Below are 18,918 nucleotides of genomic sequence, written 5' to 3'. Positions count from 1 at the left end.
CCTGCGTGCCGAATTGTGGGAGCAGAAGCCTTTGTCAGGCCACATGGCCTTTAGCTTCTGTTTCCTTTCTGTTGTAAACAGGAGAAATAAACTCATTCATTCATTCATTCATTCATTCATTCATTCATTCATTCATTCATTCATTCATTCATACCACCGATGCTTGTCAAGTATGGTGTATTACATTGTGTCAATTTATTTTGATATTATATTGAGTAAAGTGGAAAAATACACTTCAGTAAACAGTTTTTACTTGAAGTTAACAAGGAACAACCAAAACATAACCCAAATACTGGTTGCCGTCGTAGCACTGACAGCGTTCGTACTTGAGTCACAGTTCAACTCTCTAAGGTAGGCTGAGATAATATCCTTAGCCCCGAAAGCATAAGTTGAAGAACAGGTTTTTCCTCTTATCACACTTCTTTGGATACAGGCAGTCACTGAGGTTTCCAATTTCCTGAAAGCAAAAAGAGAAAATGATGAAAAAATGAAGCCATTTTCGGTTTACACCGCAGGAGACTTTCTCGCCAATCATATTGTTACGCTCTTAGGTGTGTAGTGGATTCACGAATGTGACGCTCTTAGGAGCATAGTGGTTTCACGCCTCAACAAACAGTATGCGGGGGCACCGGAGGGTGGTGAACGAGGAAGACGACGTGTGGCTGGCTGGCTGAATCTCGCCAGGCGCTCCGCTGATCCAGGCCATCGCTGCTAACTCTACCCGGCTTCAAAGTAACGCCTTTTGTGGGCGCAACAGAGTGGTGGAGGTGCGGGGTACGACAGGACGTACCACGGAGTCGCAACATCCAGAACTTCGCCGGAGCCGTCGTCTTGCCGGTCTCTTGCCAACGACCTTCCCTATGGCTCAGGACGGTGATGGACAAATGCCAGCTCTAGTTTCACCTTCTCAAAGGTCAACGCCAGTTGGACCTTTGCGGCACTACATGGAGCCACGCTCGTTCGCGGGAAAAGTGGGCGAGGACGTCGACGAGTGGCTGATGCACTACGCAAGGGTGAGCCGCTACAACCGTTGGGATTCTGTCACTCAGCTTGAATATGTCGCGCTCTTTCTGAGTGAGACGGCGCTGATGTGGTATGAAAACCACGAAGACTCCCTAACAACATGGGAGCACTTTGTCGAGGAAATAAAGAAGTGTTTTGGTGACACCCACGCCAAACAGAAACGCGCCGAGAGAACACTTGCTCAAAGAGCTCAAGCTCCTGGAGAAACATGCACTATATACATCGAGGAAATCCTCAAGCTGTGCAAAATCATAAATCCGCAGATGTCCGAGGAAGACCGAGTCGGACATCTCCTCAAAGGAATTGCAGAAGATGTATACAATTTCCTCATAAGTCGGGAACACGTTGATTCCGTCTCAGATGTCGTGCGTCATTGCCGTACGTTTGAGACGTTGAAAACACGTCGCATTGTGCCAAAGTTTGGACGCCTGGCGAATGTGACCACCATTGCCAGCGTCGATGAGAGCCCGTCTGCCGATCTTTCGTCTACTATACGGCAGATCGTGCGTGAGGAACTGCTGCGGCACCAGGAACTTGCGCGCGACGTCATACGACAACCTGACGGTTATTACCCGCAACACATGGCGCCTGCCGCACCCTGCGCTTCCTGGCAACCGGCGGTATGTGTCACAGACGTCAACCGCAGAGGTGCTCCATGGCCACGTGAGGACACATTTACGACCGAACACCGACCTGCAGAACACCCTCGCTCCAGCAGGTTTGCACGCAGACCGACCGTTCCTCCTGTGCAGCAGGCTCAGCCGCTTCGCTCTGCTACACGACCCCCCACGGCTGAGCGCTTCGAAGGGCAGTTCATCGATCGTCGTTTGCCTGTGTGTTATAGCTGTGGCGACTTGGGTCACATTGCCAGGTACTGCAATCGCCGCCAACCACCGAGGTTCGACCGATCGACGATGTCTAGGCGGTACCGCGCTCCTCTGGGCGAAACATACTCGCCCTCGCAGACATACTTAGGACGCTTGCCTCACCAGCACCCGGAGCCGCTGCGGAACCGCTCTCCAGCATCCGATCGCAGCTTGACACCACCACCCGCTCCTCGTGTAAGCCGATCGCCCTCTCCGCGGCGTCGATACCCGTCGCCACCTCCGGAAAACTAGCCAGCGCGGCCGTTGGAGGTGAGGTCGCTGGGCAATCTTCGCTGTCGACAGAGATACCTCCACCACTCTGTTGCGCCCACAAAAGGCGTTACTTTGAAGCCGGGTAGAGTTAGCAGCGATGGCCTGGATCAGCGGAGCGCCTGGCGAGATTCAGCCAGCCAGCCACACGTCGTCTTCCTCGTTCACCACCCTCCGGTGCCCCCGCATACTGTTTGTTGAGGCGTGAACCCACTATGCTCCTAAGAGCGTCACATTCGTGAATCCACTACACACCTAAGAGCGTAACAAGAGCGAACCACCGACGGAACGTTTGACGCTACCGTGGAGCCCGTTCACCTGAGTTGCATCAAGAGGAATGTACTGATACCGTATTGCACGCTGTCAGTTGTTCAGGGACGCACCAACTTATGGGCCGTAAACTGTTCCAGTGAACCTGCAATACTACCACAGGGTCTGAAACTTGCCGCCTACCATGAAGATCACGTGCTATCGCTCGCCATTCTTACAGAGGCCCTTGATTCTGCGGATGAGCGCCATTTCGCTAATGTCTGCCCTGCGGCGCATTCCTCATTTCTGACTATGGTAAACAAGTCGCTCAGCACTAAGCAGCGTCACGAAGTGGCGAATATTCTGCTAAAGCATGCCCGACTGTTTGACTTCTCCCAGCAAGAGGGGCCACCATTGTTTCCTCCTTCTCGTATACACCATCGCATAGATACGGGATCTGCCCAACCACTGCGACAGAAACCATACAGAGTCTCACCATCGGAACGCAAGGTGATCAATGACCAAGTCCACGAAATGCTAAATAAGAATGTAATCCAACAATCGTGTAGTCCGTGGGCAGCGCCAGTGATCCTGGTTAGAAAGAAAGATGGTTCATGGCGATTTTGTGTTGACTACCGCCGCCTCAACACCATCACTAAAAAGGACGTATATCCTCTTCCGCGTATTGATGATGCTATCGACTGCCTCTCATCAGCGTCTTACTTTTCGTCTGTTGACTTGAGGTCGGGGTACTGGCAGATTCCGATGCACGAGGCAGACAAGGAGAAAACGGCATTTGTAACACCAGATGGACTTTTTGAATTTAATGTGATGCCGTTCGGGCTCTGTAATGCGCCTGCAACTTTCGAGCGCTTCATGGACAACATCCTGCGTGGTTTGAAGTGGGAAGTATGCATGTGCTATCTAGATGACGTAGTGATTTTCGGGCGCACGTTCAGTGAGCACAACGCACGTCTCGATCTTGTGCTAGACTGCTTGGACAAAGCGGGTTTGGTCCTCAACTCGAAGAAGTGCCATTTTGGAGAGCGCCAAACACTCGTTCTGGGACACCTAGTGGATAAGGACGGTATACGACCTGATCCAGCGAAGACTGCTACGGTGGAAGCCTTCAAGCAACCTCGCCATGTAAAAGAGCTACGCAGTTTCCTAGGGCTTTGCTCGTACTTCCGCCGGTTTATTCGTGGATTTGCCAACATCGCGTATCCGCTGACATGCCTCCTCCAGAAGGGCGTTCCCTTTGAATGGACTCCTGAATGTGAAGCTAGTTTTCGTGAGCTGAAGTCTCGTCTGACGTCTCACCCCATTCTCCGACACTTCGACCATGCGGCTCCCACAGAAGTTCATACGGACGCTAGCGGTATTGGCATCGGCGCTGTCCTTATCCAACGCGTCGACACCAAAGAACACGTCGTCGCCTATGCGAGTCGTTCTTTAAGTAAGTCCGAGCGTAACTACACCGTTACAGAGCAAGAATGTCTTGCAGTTATTTTCGCAGTACAGCGCTTCCGGTCGTACCTGTACGGGCGCCCCTTCACTGTGGTGACAGACCATCATTCTCTCTGCTGGCTGGTTAATCTCCGTGATCCGTCGGGCCGGCTTGCGCGTTGGACACTCCGTTTACAGGAATATAACTTTACCGTTTCTTATAAAAGCGGCCGCCGACACGCCGACGCTGACTGCCTCTCGCGCATGCCGCTTCCAACGACGGACTGCGACGCGGACAACTTCGACTGCTATATTGCATCACTGGAGCCGGGATTTCCTGATATAAATACCTTCAAGGTCGAGCAACAAAAAGACAGAACTTTAGAACCACTGTTCATTACTGCAAGGCAATCAGCACCATCAACTCGTTTCTGTGTTCGTGATGGGGTTCTTTACAAAAAGAACTATTCTACTACAGGCCCACGGTATCTTCTGGTGGTCCCGGAGAGTCTCCGTGTCTCCGTCTTGCGCGCTATGCATGACGATCCAACATCTGGACATTTGGGTTCTGCGCGAACTCTCTACCGCCTTCAAGAAAGGTTCTACTGGCCCAAAATGCGCCAGACGACCGCCCAGTATGTGTCCAGCTGCAACGAGTGTCAACGTTATAAGCGTCCGACGAGTGCTCCTCCTGGTCAACTCCATCCAGTGCCACCCCCCAGCACTCCCTTTGAGCAAGTTGGCATCGACCTCCTCGGTCCTTTCCCGCGTTCATCCGATGGGAACCGCTGGATTATCGTGTGTGCCGATCACTTGACACGCTACTGTGAGACAGCTGCAATACCATCGGCTACTGCAACCGAAGTGTGTATTTTTCTGCTGCGTTTTGTCATTCTCCGACATGGACCTCCCAGAGTCATCATCAGCGATCGTGGGCGGCAGTTCACTGCAGACGTGGTCGAAGAGATGCTTCGTCTATGTGCTTCAAGGTTTCGACATTCCACCCCGTATCATCCCCAAACAAATGGCCTTACGGAACGCACGAACAGAACTCTCACTAACATGCTGTCCATGTATGTCGAGTCAGATCATAAGAACTGGGACAGCGTGCTACCTTTCATTACGTACGCATTTAACACCTCAAAGCATGAAGTTACGGGTTACAGTCCCTTCTTTCTTCTTTACGCTCGTCCGCCTCGTTATACACTAGACACTATCTTCCCGTTCTCCAGCCACGATAATCTTTGTATATCAGAGACAGTCTGTCTTGCTGAAGAAGCCCGACGACTTGCTTCTTTACGCACTCTTCTTTCACAAGACCGCTCGAAGGCACGCTACGACCGCCGACGCCGACACGTGATATATGACCCTGGTGATTTAGTGTTGCTCTGGAAACCAACCAGGAAACGTGGACTATGTGAAAAACTGCTGGCCCACTATGTTGGCCCCTATGTTATTACGGAGCGCATCAGCGAATTAACCTACCGCATAGCACGTCTCACATCAAATGGCCGACGGTCAGCCAAGACTGAACTTTCGCATGTCGCCCGTTTAAAGCCCTTTATTTCTCGATAGCCTGTTAGACTTGCCCGGCGGGCTTCGTCTGCGCGGAGGGAAATGTTACGCTCTTAGGTGTGTAGTGGATTCACGAATGTGACGCTCTTAGGAGCATAGTGGGTTCACGCCTCAACAAACAGTATGCGGGGGCACCGGAGGGTGGTGAACGAGGAAGACGACGTGTGGCTGGCTGGCTGAATCTCGCCAGGCGCTCCGCTGATCCAGGCCATCGCTGCTAACTCTACCCGGCTTCAAAGTAACGCCTTTTGTGGGCGCAACAATATTTAAACCTTTTGGAAAGCAGAATAGGGTCCCACATGGCACCGAATCAAGACCTTTCCTATTTGTTGCCTTCATTAATGATGTTGGCAATACCGATACAACACATCTCATTATACATGGGGATGACGTTACTATTCAACTTTCTGGACCGAACGCACATACCTTGACAGTAAAATGTAATTCACTTAACCGGCATCTCGCTTGGTATTTCTAATGGGTTACAAATTAAAACGCAGAAAAACTAAATCTATCTTCCGTGCGAAAACCAAACTTCCCAATTCAAACAACGCTATCATGCATGCTGGACACGAAATAGAAGTAGCTGACGAACACAAGGTACTCTGGGTCACGTTTTGCTCTAACATTATCTGGAACACTTACAATAATAAGGTTAACAAAATGCTTTTATCTGCATGACGAATGATGTCACTTTATGGCGCTTTTCTTCCTGTCGACATTAAAGTTCATTTATATTTTGCACTATTCGAATCACATCTTATTTATTGCAATTTAGTGCGGACAACGACTTCTCACACTCTGTAAGAGGGTATTTCGTTACATAGAGAATCTTCCCTATCTCTCGCACACTGAACATGCTTTCCGCACGTAAATTATTGTTCCTGCAGTATGCATGCATGATTTTTGTATTTTACGTCCCTTCCACTTCTCATTTCTGCATTTTGTTAATGCCTAACCTGTCGCGTGGTTAGTGCCGTGGGTGCATGGGCACGCAAAGACGGACTGACACGTATACGCAGCTTGCTCAGACGAAAAGAGTAACCACTCTTTATTGGGCCCGAACATACGCACACACAAGTCACAGGCGGCGCCACACTCTGGTGGTAGCCTAACAAACGGGACCGAACTGTGGCAACCTCTGCATCTCGCCCCTTGAAGCCTTCAATCTTAGACGGGAGGTACTCAGGAAGCCAAACACGTCAAAAGTTTCACAAATTCAAACGGCGAGGCAGAACAATAGGCCAGCCGCTACGTGCTCGCTTCACACCGTCACTGTGGTCCTGACTGCAGAGGACTGTTGCACAGTCTGTCGGAGGGGGACCGTTGATTCTGCGACGTTGGCAGGCTGACATTCCCGACTGGGAAACTGCTGCGCTGGTGGTGGTTCCTTTCCTGAGGCCGTAGGCGCAAAAGGCGCTAGGTGACGCCGGTTGCGCTGTAGGGTGCCACCTCACTCCGTTTCAACCACGTAGCTTCTTGGTCTTTGACTGAGGACCGCACCGTGCACTTTATCAGGTCGCACCCAGACACGCTGACCTGTTTGGAGTGGAAGTAGGTCTCGAGCTCCATGATGCCTGTAGTAGCATGCGGCAACCGAGAAGCCGTACTCCAGAAAACGACAGTGGCCGGTGCAGAACAAGGAATCAGCGTTTATTACTTTGCACACGCTTTTTATAGGTAGCGGTTACTTATCCGCTGCTGATATCAGTGCCCGTGGTGACGAAGTGGCATGGCATGCACTTGGCGTTACGTCATCACAATGTCTATTGTAGTTGTCGGCCTGCTTCTGCTTGTAAGCCCCATCCTTGGCGATGACATCTTTCGTTAGCGGCCAGTTGGGACGTAGCTGTGAGTTTGCTTTGGGACTCTGGTTATGAGTTGACGTTCCATCAACAGCTGGGGAGGACTAAAGCCGTCGGCTCTTGGGGTATCTCGATAGCTGAGCAGAGGCGGATGATGATTATTTGACTTGCGAAACAGGTCCTTGATTGTACGCACCATCCTCTCCGCCTCTTCGTTCGATTGAGCGTAGTGTGGACTGCTGGTCACATGGTTAAAATCGTACGACGCTGCAAACGCCGCGAACTCTTGTGACGAGAACGTTGGCCCGTTGTCCGACCTGACTTCTTGCGAGATTCCATAGCGGCCAAAGATGGTTTTGACATCATTGATGACTGCCTGAGCTGTCGCGCACCTCAGGGTCACCCACCTCAGGAAACCTTGAGTAATAGTCCACCACCAGGATGAACGTGTGGCCATTGAGGTGGAACAACTCCATTCCGAGGAATTGCCAGGTACGTCCAGGTAGGGCCGCGGAGAGCACGGGCTCTGCAATGTTCACGCGGGTGGAAGCGCACTGTTCGCAGTTGGTGACAAGAGAGGCGACGTCTGCCGACGTACAGGGCCACCAAACTGGTTCCCGAGATAGAGCTTTGGTCCTATTGATGACCTTCGTGCAACAGCGCCAAGACCGCCGGCCGAAGGGACGATGGGGTGACTATCCGGGCACCTTTCAGCAGAACACCATCGCAGACGGAGAGCTAGCCTGCCACAGAGGCGTACTTTGAGAGGTACAGTGGTATCATGGACTTTTGTGGCCAACCATGCCGGCAAAGGGGGAACTACCAGTGGCACCCACAACGATAATGGAAGAGATTATAGCCTAGAGGAATTTTAAATCCCACAAGTAACGACGGAAGAAGTAAAGAGAGCCTTGGGAGCTATGCAACGGGGGAAGGCTGCTGGGGAGGATCAGGTGACAGCAGATCTCTTGAAGGATGGTGGGGAGATTGTTCTAGAAAAAGTGGTTACCGTGTATACGCAATGCCTCATGACCTCGAATGTGCCGGAATCTAGGAAGAACGCTAGCATAATCCTAATCCATAAGAAAGGGGACGTCAAGGACTTGAAAATTATAGACCGATCAGCTTACTGTCCATTGCCTACAAAGTATTTACTAAAGTTTTTGCAAATAGAATCAGGAACACCTTAGACTTCCGTCAACGGAAGGACCAGGCAAGATTCTGTAAAGGTTACTCAACAATAGACCATATTCACACCATCAATCAGGTGATAGAAAAATGTGCAGAACATAACCAACCCCTATATATAGTTTTCATTGATTACGAGAAAGCGTTTGATTCTGTCGAAACCTCAGCAGTCATGGAGGCATTACGGAATCAGGGTGCAGATGAGCCATATATAAAGATACTGAAAGATATCTATAGCAGCTCCACAGCCACCATAGTCCTCCATAAAGAAAGCAACAAAATCCCAATAAAGAAAGGCGTCAGGCAGGGAGTTACGATCTCTCCTATGCTATTCACAGCGTGTTTACAGGAGGTATTCAGCGACCCGGATTGGGAAGAATTGGGGATAAAAGTTAATGGAGAATGCCTTGGTAACTTGCGATTCGCTGATGATATTGCCTTGCTTAGTAACTCAGCGGACCAAGTGCAATGCATGCTCACTGACCTGGAGAGGCAAAGCAGAAGGGTGGGTGTAAAAATTAATCTGCAGAAATCTAAAGTAATGTTTTACAGCCTCGGAAGAGAACAGCACTTTAGGACAGGTAGTGATGCACTGAAAGTGGTACGGGAATACGTCCACTTAGGACAGGTAGTGACTGCGGATCCAGATCATCAGACTGAAATAATAAGAAGAATAAGAATGGGCTGGGGTGTGTTTGGCAGGCATTCTCAGATCATGAACAGCAGGTTGCCATTATCCCTCAAGAGAAAAGTGTATAACAGCTGTGTCTTACCAGCACTCACGTACGGGGCAGAAACCTGGAGGCTTACGAAAAGGGTTCTACTTAAATTGAGGACGACGCAACGAGCTATGGAAAGAAGAATGGTGGGTGTCACGTTAAGGGATAAGAAAAGAGCAGATTGGGTGAGGGAACAAACGCGAGTTAATGACATCTTAGTTCAAATCAAGAAAAAGAAATGGGCATGGGCAGGACATGTAATGAGGAGGGAGGATAACCGATGGTCATTAAGGGTTACGGACAAGATTTCAAGAGAAGGAAAGCGTAGCAGGGGGTGGCAGAAAGTTAGGTGGGCGGATGAGATTAAGAAGTTTGCAGAGACAACATGGCCACAATTACTACATGACCGGGGTAGTTGGAGAAGTATGGGAGAGGCCTTTGCCCTGCAGTGGGCGTAACCAGGCTGATGATGATGATAATGATGGCGGTGAGACTCTTACGCCTGTCGCACGTCTTTAGGGCTCAGTGGCAAGACTTCCGACGTGCAGCCGACTATCTGTGCTGCAGAAAGATTGATAGTGTATAGGGGAGTGGGTTGCTTGTGAGTGATGCGCGAGGAAGTATCGGTCATGGCCAGCAGCTTTCTTAGCACGTGCAGCATACGGAACTGGTATCGCATGGTCTTCAGCCGTAGTCTCTGAATACGAGGTTGAAACATGTCCAGTTCCATCTTGCCCAGGAGTGAAACGAGTGGCAGATGTCACTCTCGACGTCGAAGGTTATGCCATGGATGAAGTCGTCGAACCTTAGGATAGCCGACGTCGTTTCCAAAGCTTCATTTTCGGTCTGGCTGTAACGCTGCTCGGTCTCGGTCATTGACCTAGATGTGAAGGCGACGGGGCGGCGCTCTCCATGGGGCTGCTTCTGTAGCAAAATTGCGCCGAGTCTGAATAAGCTTGCGTCTGCAGACACCGTAGTGTGGTACGACTGGTGGTACTTCGCCGTGCACCTGCCTGATGTCTTGAGTTCCTTGATTTTATCGAATGCTGCCTTTTGTTCGTGCTGCGCCACCCAACTTGCAGACTTGTTCAGTAAGGCTCTCGTGGGCGCTGTGACGTCCGAGATGTGTGGCAAGAATCTGGCAAGATGATGCATTATTCCGAGCAGTCTTCTAACGCCGGCAGCGTCCGTTGGACACTTGTCCTGGTTAAATGTGATACCTGCTTTTGCAAGGCGAGATAGCACCTGGCTTAGTCTGGTGTCATGTTCCTGGCGGGTGCGTCCAAAAATGAGAGTATCATCTATCATATTGGCGACTTCTTCTTGGCCCTCTAGGATTCTTGCCATCTGTTTTTGGTAGTACACTGGCGCGGAGGTGATGCCGAAGGGGAGCCGGCAAAATAAGTATCGGCAATATAGGGTGTGAACGTTGTAAACTCTTGGGAATCTTTAGAGACCTTCACCTGGTGGAAGCTTGCGGTCACGTCCAGCTTGAAAAAAAAAATCTTACATCGTCGAGGAGGCAAAGGACTTGCTCGAGAGTTGGTAGAATGTGTCGTTCCCGGAGGACGACCTTGTTTATTTGAGTCAAGTCGACGCAGAGCCGCTCGGAACCATCGCCCTTCCGGACGATGACGAGGCCCGGGCACCATGGTGTTGACTTGTCGACCCTGCGGATCACGCCTGCGTTTCCCAATTTGTACAGCTGGCGGCGGCCGATCTCGAGCAGCGGGATGGGGATCCTGCGAGGGACGCTTATCGAGAAAGGCTTCATCAGGTTTAAACCAGGTACTGTCTTCGTCCTTGAGAGTGCCCAATCCATTGAAGAGCTCGGCGTGCAGCGTCGCTTTTGAAGTCTTGACTTGATCGAGAAATCGAACTACTTGGAGGGCTTCAAACGCTGGCAGTCCCAGAAGGGGTAGAGTGAGAGACTGGATCACGTAAAGGCGCTGGCAGCTTGTGTTTCCTTGCCACCGAAGTCGTGCCTGATACGCGCCCAGCTCGCGCAGTGGCTGTCCTCACGGGCCAGTGATCGGAGTGTCGACTTGGTCGAGTTTGGCAGGCAACGTAGGAAAGTATCTGGGAATGGCAGATACTCCGGCTCCGGAGTTGCGATGTGCAGTCGTCAATGGTGACGTCGACGAACTTTGCCGCGGCGGGCGCCGAGACGGCGTGCAGGCGAACTGAGCTGAGCTTGCTATGCTTGAACTTTCGCGAGCGGCATAGTTCGGCAAAGTGGCCTTTCTTTTTGCAGAAGTTGCAGGCGGAGTGTCGGGCTGTGCAGTCTGAACGTAGATGAGTCGCGCGGCCGAAGAAGTGACATGTGGATGGCTCGCGTGAGCGCTCTGCTTGCGGCTGCGGCGAATGAGGCTTAGCTCAGGATCGGTGACGAGAGGGGAACTTGTTAGCTTTTGTGGCGTGGAGGTTCAGCTCGCGGGAGTGCTCGGTGCGTTTCTGGGGCAACACCTTTTCTATGTCGGCGTCTTCGGATTCACGGGCCTGTGTCCAAGCGTCCTTGAGTGTCAACTTCGCGTTTCGGCACAGCTGGTCCGAGAGACGGCAGTCGCTGAGGCCGACGATGAACCGGTCGCATACGCCCCTTTCCTCGACAGCAGCTAACGGATACCTACAGCACTAAACCATCCTGCGCAATTCTGCCTAGTACGTGTCGACGCTTTCGTCGAGTAGCTGAACACGTCTGTGGAATCGTGACGACTCGTAAAACTCGTTTGTCGGGTGCACGAAGTGCTCCATGAAGCGAGTGGCAACGGCTTGGTCTGAAGCGAGCGACTGAGCGTCGAGCGAGAAGGTCTCGAGAAGCGGGTGGGCCTCCGGGCCGATGCACTGCAGTAGCGAGTATAGCTGCATGTCTTCTGACGCTTGTGTCAGTCCTGAAACCACTGCGTCGTCTTCGTAGCGGCTGAGCCATGTCGCCTACGTTGGCAGGTTCGTGAAGTCGAACGGTGCTGGTGGTTGGAAGTTGACGCCGTACAGTTTCGGTGACATGCCGGTCTCGAGGGGCATCTTCGTGCCTTCCTATCGTGGTGATGGCTAAGGCGTGATCCATCCCACTTCTGACACCATTTCGCGTGGTTAGTGCCGCGGGGGCACGGGCATGCAGAGATAGACCTACACGTATACTTGGCTCGCTCAGATGAAAAGGGTAACCCCTCTTTATTGGGCACGAACACACACACAAGTCACAGAGGGCGCCACACTCTGGCGGTAGCCTAACAAAAGGGACCGAACTGTGGCGACCTCTACATCACCTGACCCGATCATTATGTTTTCACAGCAAACGTGTTAACTCCAGCAGCGATCCTACATGGTTTCTGCCAAGCTGCCACCCAAATTATATATTGCAGGCGTTAGGACACAAATTTCACTTTTTATGAAAAACGTATACCGACATTCAGCATTACACTTGAAGTCAACTACGACAAGACTTTTATTAAGCGCAGTTATTTTGGCATTTTGATCTACTAACATTGGCTTCGAAATTCTTAGTATATTCTAATGCTATTTCTTGTCGTTGTTTGTTTTACCTAATATATTGTGTACATTCACTATCGTGTAATCACAGTAACTTGTAAAAACTATGTCCTCACTGCTCGTTTTGTTCTGCATTCCTTTGTATTTTGTTTATAGCTTTGGCACCATTGCCTCCTTTACCGTCATATTATATTCACGATTGTGTAATTACCATATTACTTTGTAAAATGTTCAATTTTTTGTCATTCCTTAAAATAAGCTTTTACGTTCCCTTGTATTTCTATGATAATTCCGATCTGTTGAAACTGCTGCTTCATCACAGTATGTAGGCGCCTAGTAAAGCTCCTGATACCAGCTTTTTGATTCAAGTGAACTGAAGACACAGAGAAGAAGCAACCACAGAACGATAAAAGCAACTTCGAAAGAGCTGTCTGGTTTGGTAAAATCACTGTACACGTTTTGTCAAATTGTGTGCATCCTTGAAACTCAAAGTCTTGCGCAAAAGCAACAACCACCACTAACTACAATACGACAACTGGTGCTTAAGTAAAAATGCGAAACACAATTTAGCTGGTTTGCTCGCAAAATAGAATGCCACTGAACCCATATTTTACAAATGCGAGGTGTTCCTTCTGTGTCGGTTGCGTTTGCGAGTTGGTTTCAGGAGAGCTTATTCAGCACTAACAGGAACACCTGATCGTCATCCATCGCAGCACTAATTGCAATGACTGACGGTCCTTCAAGTGACGTCTGCCGCCTGCCAGGAGAACGTGCACGCGCTATTGTGCCACCGTTCTCTCCTTGACATAAAAAGACGTCCAATTCATTGAGGCGAATAGTTGATCTTGCACATGGCGTAAGACTCTACCCGAATATCAACCCAACCGATCATTTGCTCAGAAGACAGTGAAAACAGCCTTGTGCTTTTTGAAAACGACTGCCTTTGCGATCGCCTTTGATTGGGTGGTGCTTTGACTGCGTGGTACACATTCGCAGCATTCCTCTCTTCTTCTATTCTTTTTTTTTGCCATTCTAACTTTTCTAGCCCCCAGCACCGACGAGTAAACCAGGGGCTTGTCTTGTCAACATCCCTGCCCTATTTCTCTGTTTTACCCTCTTGGTTCTCGTTTTTAACACGGATTAACAAATTACATTTTAAACACCATTCAAAAACGTAAGGGAATGTCTTCTGAACGAAGCTGTCAATGGGAGTTTTGTAGTAGTTGTTCTGTGCCAACGGCGTGTGGCGATGTTCTGGAGCGCTAGCTGTACTCGATCAAACTTGTCAATTTTTATCCAGCGCCCGTGCCAAATGTGAGTGAAAGAACGGCCAGCAACTGCGGTCTGCGTCGGAGCCCCGAAGCAGCCAGATAACCAAGGCGTCGGTGGCAGGCGCGTAGTCGGGTGCGGCTCCGATAATAACTTCTCGTAAGAACCACCGATCGGCTCCGCCACTGCGCGCGTGGGCCGGTGTTGCTCCGATATGGCGCGCTCTCCAGCAAAAAAAGTGTAATGGGCTGCGCGCACCCGGCTGCCCTAGGTGGCGTTGGTAGCCGAGGACTCATAGGTGCCCAGGCGCGCTAGAAGATTCTGGAACCATGTAAGACCACACGGAGCTGCAAATAAAAATTCTCAAACGGATATAGGGGATCAATACGGTAACCCCTCTGAAGGAGACGATGCGCACCGGTACATCTGAGACGTTGTGGGGAATACCTTCGGCACAAGACAAAGCGTAGTTAAGATCCAGCAACAATAAAGAAGGCTTGGAGATCTAAATTTGGCATATAATTATTTTACTGGAAGAAGAGCAGAAGGAAATGTCCCTAATAACACTGCCGCAGGACCCCATGAAATCACAATACTGCTAATCGAAAACCTCAGTTCAAAGACCAAGGTGCTGCTCCCTAATGCCATGGAGCCAGTGATTAGAACGAAGAATCCGCCATTCTCGTCGGACGGCACGAAAGCAAGGTGAACCTCATCCACAAAGGCAAATGCTGTAAGGATCTAGTTATCGCAGACTGGATGTTAAATCCTGCGCTTTCCAAAGGTGTGCGGACTGCCTCATTCGGTCTGAATTTAACATTTAAATGCAAGAAAGAGAGGAGGAGCAACTAAACGTGTTTCTTTCTTTCCATCATCGCTTTAAATGCAGTAGTTTGAACTAAAGCATGCCAAAACATTTAATGACGAGTCGACATCATTCCTCTAGCATCATTGCCATTATGGTCACTAAAACACGATTGTGTTGGCCGATATTTGCTACATATTCGCCGTAACAAAGCAACAAATTGTTTTCTCATTCACAAAGTTTTCGCCCATTTCTAAATCTTAGTGTACCTAACTGCACTCTGTACTCACCGGCGTAACTTTCCGATGCCGCGTGACGACACTGTGCAGGCCGCCGGTGTACGGCGACATCCGGTTAAATGCGCTCTATTGGGGCTCGCGTTCTTTATTGGCTAGGCTAATAATTTCTAATAAAACACTCAAGTAGAAAGTTGAGGAGCAGATTATCTTGTCTAGATGTTCCTCCATCGACTCAAGAAAGTTTGCGTCTGCGCAAGCTCTACTTACCGCTAGGACGCTTTCCTACGAAGGGGAAACACGCGCAAGCACGGAGACCGGTATAACAGAAATTCAAAATTGTTTTTGTCGCTTAAAACAAAAAGTAATTTGATAGGTGTTTCTCAGTTTATAGACAATGAATGTTTCTAATCATTACACTATTTAGCTTATTTTCACCCCGAACACCTCAATGCTAAATTTACGATTAAACATAGGCTAAAGTTGACTTTTTGCAAATTTGTCGCCAGCTGTACAGGACATTTCACGTTATATTCGCCCCAAATTATTTTCACTTACAGTACAACTTGCTGGAAATTAGGCGCTATGAAATGTAACCTTTCGGTAAAAGTTATCTTTCTGCAAGAAAATTCCCGATATGCACCAAATTTTGCATATTTAGTGCCGTATAAGAAACTCACAGAAACGTAACAATAGCTAACACCTTTTTTAAGTGATAAGCCTATCTTCGCTCTCAAGGGAAAATCAAGTGCTCGCCTTATTTAAGCAGCGAGAGTTTTTTGACAATGCGTTTTACGACTCATGCTTTCAAGCTTTCTAAAAAACTTCACATGTTGCTAGCGGTGCTGCAAAATTTTTTTTCGCAACAATGTTTTACAGACAGGCTTCTTGCTTTAACCAGATAGTCCTCAATTTTTTTGAAAGAAATCGCTGAAGGTCGAGCGCCAAGGTTGGGACAGTTGGCGTGTAATGACCCATATATAATGGCAATGCAAGCCATAAAATGTTGCTTGTCGCAGTGGGTGGAGACAAACGTTGCACGGGTGAACTATAGAGTAGGTTCGAACCAGACGCATGCTGAGAGCAAATATGTTTGTACTAACGCAGTTTATAGATATTTGAGTAGCTCATGATAGACTTATGAACATCATTTCTGGATACTAAGGGGGCCTAGAATAACGTAGACAGGGAACTGTCATGGGATATTCTCGAGCACGAAGGCATAGACCACTATTTCGTCGATCTTCTGAGGGAGATATGTAGAGACAACAGAATAAAACTTTATGGGAAGGCCGAAAATGTAATAAACTGGTGGAAATTCACCAAGGAATGAAGCCAGGATGTCCTCTTTATCTATCGTTGTCCACGCTTTTGTGTTAAGCCCATAGAAATATGACTGAAAAACAGTGAATAAAGGTTTGATTTATACTACATGTGCAAATGGGGCAACTGAAGGTCCTTAAACTGATGTATGCGGGCAATATAGTGCCGCTCGGACAATGCAAAATATTTACAGATATTTACGAATATGTATGGCAATGCATCGACAAATGTAAGTCATAAGTTAAGCACACAGAAATCGGGAATTATGATCTCTATTGAAAAAACAAGTAATGGCGCGATGTCAATTCACCAGCAAGTCATACCCATATTTGAGCAGTATAAATACCTCAGCTTATACACAAACGAAGTAAAGGATTATTCACGCACTCACCCAGATAACCTGAAAATAAAGGGTAAGCGGAACGGAGCAATAATGAAACACACATCACTTTGTGGCTACAATAAACATGAGGTGGTGAGTGAAATCTACAAAGGAATAATGATGCCAGCGCTAACGTTCACAAATGCTATTCGAAGCTTAAAATCGGATATCTTGCCGGGACTGGAAGTTAGCCAAAAATTAGTAGGCCGGTTGGCTTTGGGAGGCCACGGTAAAACCACAAATGAGGCAGAGCAGGGTACATTGGCTGCGCCTCTTTTGAAGTCTGAAATGAGCAGAGTAATATTACTTTTGAAGAAAGACTCGGGAACTTGAATGAAAATAGGTGGGTGGCTAAAGTGCACAGGCAGCTGTACCTGAAAGCGTGGACACCTAATGGAGGAAGATATCAAGACAGTAGGCGTTGAAGTACAGGTCAACTGAGAGTGTAAATGGACAACCATGAGTTATCAAAAAGAAAGTGAGGGAAACAGAGAGAGTGAATTAGATGTAAAGAATCGAAACAAAAAGACCATAGAGATCTGCAATAATGAGAAGAGAGAAATTAGAAGGGAAAATCTGTACTATAGCACAAAGGGCAGCGCCTTGCTGTTTGACGCTCGAGATGGTTTCGTAAGGACAAAAACATACCGGCGAAAATCTTTGCAACAAGTTGAGCCATGTGTATAATGCAGCGAGAATCCGATGACCACTCAGCACATCCTAATGGAATGCTAAGGGATTCACCCAGCTAGATCGGTAGGTAATGCACATTTTCTTGGATTTAAAGTGGACAGAAGCATCAGCCGGTGAGCAGTAGAGATAAGCAATGCACATTTATAGCATTGGTGGAAGAAGGAACAGGGAAGAAATTGATACGACTGGATCCGTTGCAGGCATACCTAACGTTATAATGTAGAGACAAGTTTTGAGAAGAAAAACAAGGAAGAAGAAAGAAAGATTAAGGAGATGTATTCAAAAATTATGGAGTGAGAAACACGTATGCTATGCCTGAATAATAAAGCAGGCTGGGTGACTATTTGTCACCGTCTCGTTTTAAAGGGGATGTCACTAAATCATCATCATCATTATCGTCATCATCATCATCCAGCGCTTGCAGAGGCATTCCTGCGCATGCCCTCGTTTCACGTTTAGTGGAAGATTTTCTGTCAAGCCGAAGAATCAGCGCCCATACCTTCCAAATGTACTCAAGGAATTTTTTTACAGCGTTTATCCTAGTCTTCTGGAAATTGCGAAGCCAACTGCAGCAATTGGAACCGAGTCGCGGCTGGACGGCGATATAGGTGATACCGAAGTATTTCCCGAAGGCTACGTCTGTTATAGAATGGATCGCGGTCGTCGTGGAGGAGGCGTTTTTATTTTAATTCATGAGGCAGTCGACTCCCGGAAGCTGGACGTTGATGTTGGCCAAAATGAGTCAGTATGGGTTCAACTTAGGTTACAGAACGGGAAATCTCTTGCATTGTGTTCGTTTTATCGCCCACCTGGAAGCCCGGTTAAGGTACTGAGTGACCTGTCTGATACCATGGAGACAATAGACGCCGATATCTTATTCGTAGGTGGTGACTTTAACTTACCTGAAATTGATTGGTCCCGACCTGGCATTACAGGTAAGTTAAAAAATGCGTCGAGTAAAGAAATGATAAGGATACGCCACTCCTTCGCATTATCTCAAGTGGTGCTAGAGCCTACTCGAGGAAATAATACATTAGATTTGCTGTTCACTAACCTTCCCACGGTAGTGCACTCTACAACGATAGTACCTGGAATAGGGGATCATAACGCTGTCGTTTGTAACATGAACCTCACATACGCTAAAATTGTTAACTGCGGCCAGCGACGCATATATGCTTACAAAAAAGCCCGTACACTTGACATATGTTGAGCACTGGACGCATATTACGATATTTTTGAAACCTTATCAGAATCTAATGACGTGCATGAACTGTGGCGCATATTTAAAAGCAAAATCTTTAAATTGCGGCAACGATACGTTCCATCGTGGTTGATGAAGTCACGGTGTGGCAAAAGTAAGCCATGGTATACGAAGGAAGTACGCAAAATCACCAAGCGAAGGCAGTATGCTTACGCTAGCTACAAAATGAACCAGTCGGCCACAAGAAAAGTTAAATTGCATCACCTTACAAAAGACATGAAAATAGCAGTGAAACAGGCCAAGGAAAAGTTTTTCGGCTCTTTCCCCTCGCGAATTAAAAACCAGCCTAAAGTATTCTGCAAGCTTATCAAAATGA

At 48.4% G+C, this 18,918-nt stretch overlaps 1 protein-coding gene across 2 annotated transcripts in view; it reads right to left on the bottom strand.

The window, feature by feature from the left end:
* Positions 1-234: 234 nt before the first annotated feature.
* LOC135907564 (uncharacterized) overlaps positions 235-18,918 on the bottom strand; it is a 166,265-nt gene continuing 147,581 nt past the window's right edge. For both annotated transcript variants that reach the window (XM_065439241.2, XM_065439242.2), the window contains exon 9: positions 235-457. In XM_065439241.2, coding sequence (XP_065295313.1) covers positions 250-457 — 208 coding nt within the window. In that variant the 3' untranslated portion in view covers positions 235-249. The remainder of the gene's footprint in view (positions 458-18,918) is intronic.

The sequence above is a fragment of the Dermacentor albipictus genome, chromosome 1 (assembly GCF_038994185.2).
Source record: "Dermacentor albipictus isolate Rhodes 1998 colony chromosome 1, USDA_Dalb.pri_finalv2, whole genome shotgun sequence".
Lineage (NCBI taxonomy): Eukaryota > Metazoa > Arthropoda > Arachnida > Ixodida > Ixodidae > Dermacentor > Dermacentor albipictus.
The sequence above is the reverse complement of the archived record's forward strand: the minus strand, read 5'-3'. Positions and strand labels throughout refer to the sequence as shown.